Source organism: Hyperolius riggenbachi, chromosome 12 (genome assembly GCF_040937935.1).
Source record: "Hyperolius riggenbachi isolate aHypRig1 chromosome 12, aHypRig1.pri, whole genome shotgun sequence".
NCBI lineage: Eukaryota > Metazoa > Chordata > Amphibia > Anura > Hyperoliidae > Hyperolius > Hyperolius riggenbachi.
Genome location: NC_090657.1, coordinates 19,202,336 through 19,208,335, shown reverse-complemented (window position 1 = coordinate 19,208,335; position 6,000 = coordinate 19,202,336). Strand labels below are relative to the sequence as shown.

The following is a 6,000-nucleotide window of genomic DNA, read 5'->3' as shown; positions in this document are numbered from 1 at the left end:
CACTTTCGTCTCATACACACACACACACTTACGTCTCATACACACACACACGTCTCATACACACACACGTCTCATACACACACACGTCTCATACACACACACACACACGTCTCATACACACACACACACACGTCTCATACACACGCACACACGTCTCATACACACGCACACACGTCTCATACACACGCACACACGTCTCACTTGTCTCACACAGACACACACACGCACTTGTCTCATATATACACACACACACACACACACTTGTCTCATATATACACACACACACACACACACTTGTCTCACATACTCACATACACATGCGCTCTCTCTCTCTCTCTCTCTCTCGATCACACTTTAATGTTCTCTTCTTGGTCTTCTCATCATATGTTATAGACTGCTGCAGGTTAAGAAACTAGTTATTACTGTGTAATCTTTCCTGCGGGAGATAATGGAGGGTCATGTGATGTTCTCATTATTACAATTTATAATTTAATATAGTTTTTTCCTTCGGCTCTTCGTCTCCAGGATTGCACCTGATTGTCACAGGTGTTAATAGACTCCCTCTCGGCTCCGTAACTTCCTACTAAATTCATGCTAATTTCTTACTAATTGCAACAAACGCTCAGAATTCTAGGAGGGGTTTGCCCTGTTTAACAGTCCGCGAGGAGCAGATCGGGTAACACTTACTGTTGCCATAGTGATCAGAGCAAAATCCGGGAGATGAAAAGCAGAAGCACCAAAAAGAGACCTTAGTAAAAAATCTCATCTGAATAATGCTTCTAGAATACATATTGCTCAGTCATTGGACTGATGTTTGTTTTGTTTAATGAGAGAGCCCCAAGCAAGACCATACACAGGACCATCAACCTTCCAACACCACATCTTATGTCCTTTTTAGCAATGAAGAGACAGGACAAGCTGGCACTCAAAGGTGACTGGTAGAGTGTATTAGATGGATGCTGGAACACACGGTGCTCACAGCCACAGGCCGAGTAATATAGCAATTGTAGAGAACAGAGCTGGGCACCAGTGTGAGTTGCTCCAGACCTCTAATCCATCCGGTACAGTACAGTTACACCAATAATAAATGTAAGGATGTCTTAACAGGCGTTTCATGGGTCTCGCCACTTCCTCAGAGGCCAATCGGTGGCGAAGTGGGGAGACCCGTGAAATGGCTGTTAGGACGTCCTTACATTTCTTTACACTGTAACTGTACCGGATGGATTCAAGTTTTGGAGCAACTCACACTGGTGCCTAGCTCCGTTCTCTGTTTCATGACACATTTTGATTTAGTGAGTGAACAGTTGCCATCTATAAGCATTGTTAAGGATGACAGAACATTTGTTAATAACAAATATTTGGTTTACAAAAGGGGAATATTGTTAAGGCCTCAGAGCAAAGAGCTCCTGTTCTATGAAAGGCAGCATGGCCGGGCTGGGCAGTCAGATTCAGGCAACGGCTGCATAATTGTACTCCGGGACAATCCCAGCAGGAACCACAACTCAGATTGACCACTGATATAAAGGAAGAAAGGCTGGCATGTATAAGCCTGGCTAAGGCTGTCTCTTGAGTCAAAGCCCCCACCTCCCTAGAGAGCTTCCCATGTCAGAGAACAGGTATGTAGAGGGTGATACAATGAGAAACTTGCTAACCAGCAGGGGATCTGGCACTGCGGGCTAGAAGACAATGGCTCTCCATATTGTGTGACAAAAGACATTGGGATGGTGTGTTCTGGTTTTTGATGACTGTACTGGGATATGATACCACATGTTTGGTGATAACTTATCAAGAACTAATGATAATGACTTACCACGTCTTGCTACTACTACTACATTTTGTTTTCATTATATGCCACTTCTGTAACAGCACATTTATAAAAGGATGAGCAGATATTGTACAGTGGTGGTCAGTGCTTTGATTGCTGTATCATAATTACCCTGAACAGGCGGCCCGCAGGTCCATCCACTGCATGTCATAAGGGAATGCCTACCATGACAAGCTAAAGACAGGAAATAAAGAAGTAATGTCTGGTAGATGGCAATGGAGAGCAGAGGGGTGGCCTGGTTCATTCCTCTGCACAAAAGAGTTCTCAGTGTAGATAATGATCAGTGGCATCTCTAGTTGAGCATTGACTAGACAGAGGGATGTCCAGTGAGGTGCAGTGCCCAGAGGGGATCTGAGTGAGGAGCAGTGTCTAGAGGAGTCTCCAGTGAGGAGTAGTGTCTAGAGGGGTCTCCAGTGAGGAGTAGTGTCTAGAGGAGTCTCCAGTGAGGAGTAGTGTCTAGAGGAGTCTCCAGTGAGGAGTAGTGTCTAGAGGAGTCTCCAGTGAGGAGTAGTGTCTAGAGGAGTCTCCAGTGAGGAGTAGTGTCTAGAGGAGTCTCCAGTGAGGAGTAGTGTCTAGAGGAGTCTCCAGTGAGGAGTAGTGTCTAGAGGAGTCTCCAGTGAGGAGTAGTGTCTAGAGGAGTCTCCAGTGAGGAGTAGTGTCTAGAGGAGTCTCCAGTGAGGAGCCATGCTCAGAGGGGTCTCCAGTGAGGAGTAGTGTCTAGAGGGGTCTCCAGTGAGGAGTAGTGTCTAGAGGAGTCTCCAGTGAGGAGTAGTGTCTAGAGGAGTCTCCAGTGAGGAGTAGTGTCTAGAGGAGTCTCCAGTGAGGAGTAGTGTCTAGAGGAGTCTCCAGTGAGGAGTAGTGTCTAGAGGAGTCTCCAGTGAGGAGTAGTGTCTAGAGGAGTCTCCAGTGAGGAGTAGTGTCTAGAGGAGTCTCCAGTGAGGAGTAGTGTCTAGAGGAGTCTCCAGTGAGGAGTAGTGTCTAGAGGAGTCTCCAGTGAGGAGTAGTGTCTAGAGGAGTCTCCAGTGAGGAGTAGTGTCTAGAGGAGTCTCCAGTGAGGAGTAGTGTCTAGAGGAGTCTCCAGTGAGGAGTAGTGTCTAGAGGAGTCTCCAGTGAGGAGTAGTGTCTAGAGGAGTCTCCAGTGAGGAGTAGTGTCTAGAGGAGTCTCCAGTGAGGAGTAGTGTCTAGAGGAGTCTCCAGTGAGGAGTAGTGTCTAAAGGAGTCTCCAGTGAGGAGTAGTGTCTAGAGGAGTCTCCAGTGAGGAGTAGTGTCTAGAGGAGTCTCCAGTGAGGAGCCATGCTCAGAGGGGTCTCCAGTGAGGAGTAGTGTCTAGAGGAGTCTCCAGTGAGGAGCCATGCTCAGAGGGGTCTCCAGTGAGGAGTAGTGTCTAGAGGGGTCTCCAGTGAGGAGTAGTGTCTAGAGGAGTCTCCAGTGAGGAGTAGTGTCTAGAGGAGTCTCCAGTGAGGAGTAGTGTCTAGAGGAGTCTCCAGTGAGGAGTAGTGTCTAGAGGAGTCTCCAGTGAGGAGTAGTGTCTAGAGGAGTATCCAGTGAGGAGTAGTGTCTAGAGGAGTCTCCAGGAGGGATCTGTGCAATAGGGGAGAAAATGAAGTGGTCACGCATCTAACCAAGATGCACCTGATAGACACTCACTGCATAGGGCTAATAAGCCTCTCAAAGGCACACGTGTGCTCATTGCAGAGAAACAGGTGCATTAAGAACTAATGCATCTCACAATACAAACAATGGAAGCAAATCCATGCGTTACACATTATCCGGGGACCTTACCCTTCTCTTATTGAGAGAGACATCGGTTCCACGCTGCAAAGCATGTTAGCAGGGACGGCTCGTGCAGCCTTCTCTCGGGGTCCCCACCCTAACCTAAATTTAAAATCGTAGTGTCTAGAGGAGTCTCCAGGAGGGATCTGAGTGATGACAAGTGTCTAGAGGTGATCTGAGTAAGGAGCAGTGCCTAGAGGGTAATTTAGTGAGGAGCAATGCTTAGAGAGGTCTCCAGTGAGGAGCAGTGTGTAGAGGGGTCTCCAGCAAGGAGTACTACCTAGAGGAGGGCTGAGTATGGAGCAGTACCTAGATGGTTCTCCAGTGAGGAACCGTACCCAGAGGGGATCTGAGTGACAAACAGTGCTCAGAGGAGTGTCCAGTGAGGAGCCGTGCTCAGAGAGGTCTCCAGTGAGAAGCCATGCTCAGAGAGGATCTAAGTGAGGAGCAGTGCCCAGAGGAGAGCTGAGTAAGAAGCAGTGCCTAGAGGTGTCTCCAGTGGAGGAGCAAAGCCTAGAAAGGTATCTGATGGAGGAGGAGTGCCTAGCAGACTTCAAGGAGGCACAGTGCCCAGAGGGGAAGGGAAGGGGGTCCACATTGTTCTACTGAAGCCAACATTCTGAGTGATGCATTTAACACTGAGCCTTTCAGTCACACTGGTCTGTTTAGGAACGAATGCCCTCTGCAATATTAGACCTGTTGGTCTGGACTCTGATATTCCTGCTTGTGTACAAAGCTGGGATGTAGGGGGATCTCGCTGTGCTTTGCAGAAAGCACACCACAGGAAGGTTTCATTGGCTCAGCTTTGAGCAGGTGTAGCTCGTGTTGATGGTTGGAAATGAAGTTTGTCTCCCTATGGTTTCAGGGCAAAAGGCCGAGCCAAGATAAGGTGCGTCCATACCACTAGAAGTAAGCTGGATTGCATGCCTTACCATAACACTTTGAAACCAGAGGGCCTTTGCTGCACTGTCACTCCTGCGGCTGCCTAGCTGTGGGATTCAGGCATGCGCCACCTACTGACAGCAGAGAGTAATGCCAGCCTGCATCCCAACACAGGCCAATGTATGTGCCAGTATAGCCTTACTAATCTCAAGAGCTGCACATCAATAACTGCCAGGAACGTTTCACTATTAAATACTGTGTGCGGCCGGAGGCAGGATTGATGCTAGCCAAGCATGGTGGCATTATTGAGTAGCTGAATAACCCATCAGTGCAAGCTTCTGTAAACTGATAGGACTATTTACCATGCTCTGCTTTTGCTGTGGATCATTTGCTAACCATTCTCAGCACATGTGGTTACAAGCTTGGACTCCTGGAAGATCATATTGCTATTATAGGTGGAGTCTGGAGGACTGGATCTCCTTTAGACTCCCTATAGATGACTTGGGGGTTCTATTACTGACATCTCTGGTGCTTTCATGCCCACTTTGTGCAATATTATCCATATTATAAAGTAATTACCAGCAGGGGGATAATGGAGTAGCTGGTAATGGGTGTGGCCGATGAGCAGAGCTGGGAGGACAAGAGCACTGAACTCTCACCACAAGGGATAGCTGAGGAACAATGAGCCCATTGTAATGGGTGTTACCGGATTGCAGAGCTGGGAACTCAGAGTAGCAGAGATCCCTCCACTTTTCCCTAGAGAGAGATGGATTTATATGCTGCAGTTTTAGGTGCTGTGGTTGTGCAGAGCTGAGAACTCAGGCACATGGACATTTAACCACTGGGGTCCCAAAGAGATGAAATAATTCATCCAAGAGTGGTGGAGCCTATTGGCTACAGGAGTAGTACAGAGCTGGGAACTTAGAGTGGCAGCGATATCACCATTGCACTCTTTAAAAAATAAAAGAATTCCAGCTGTGGGGGCATACTGTCAAAGGTGTGGTAACAGTGCAGAGGTATCTTCACCACATTTCCTCAGATCGAAGAGATGGGTAGGTGGTTTATCTCTCCAATAATCATTGACATATTCGTTTGGGCTGGAGGAACCCTTTAACACTTGCAGCTGTGCTCCAGGAAACAATGGTATGGAGAGGAGTCTCAGCCCCTCTTATGGCTGTCTGATCCCCCTCCCCCTTGGAGGAAGTGAGTACGTGCTCTTTCCTGTTCTACAAATAGAGCCTTTGCCACAGAGCGGTTCGGAATCCCTCCATATTTGGTGGAGCTGAGCTGTAAAGTGTGACCCTATGTGGTCTGCCAGTATCAGCTGACTCCTGTTTAGCCTGTACAGATTGCTGAAGCCTCATTGACTCTGCAGAGTTTTCCATTGGACGTGGCAGATAGTTCCAGAGCCTGCACAGCAGAGTAGGACAGTATCCTGGCCCACTCTGTAGCGTAATTAGCTGGTGATGTGGATAATTGCCCCCGGTATCTGGAGAAAGAGCTTGCCCAGAGGGAAGCGG

The 6,000-nt window shown here is 48.0% G+C and overlaps 1 protein-coding gene across 2 annotated transcripts in view; it reads left to right on the top strand.

The window, feature by feature from the left end:
* Positions 1–6,000, top strand: part of PRKCA (protein kinase C alpha) — a 535,637-nt gene that overhangs the window by 451,031 nt on the left and 78,606 nt on the right. The window contains exon 9 of one of the 2 annotated variants that reach the window (XM_068262583.1): positions 4,464–4,487. The exons of the other annotated variant lie outside the window; for it this stretch is intronic. Coding sequence (XP_068118684.1) covers positions 4,464–4,487 — 24 coding nt within the window. The remainder of the gene's footprint in view (positions 1–4,463; positions 4,488–6,000) is intronic. 2 annotated transcript variants of the gene reach the window in all.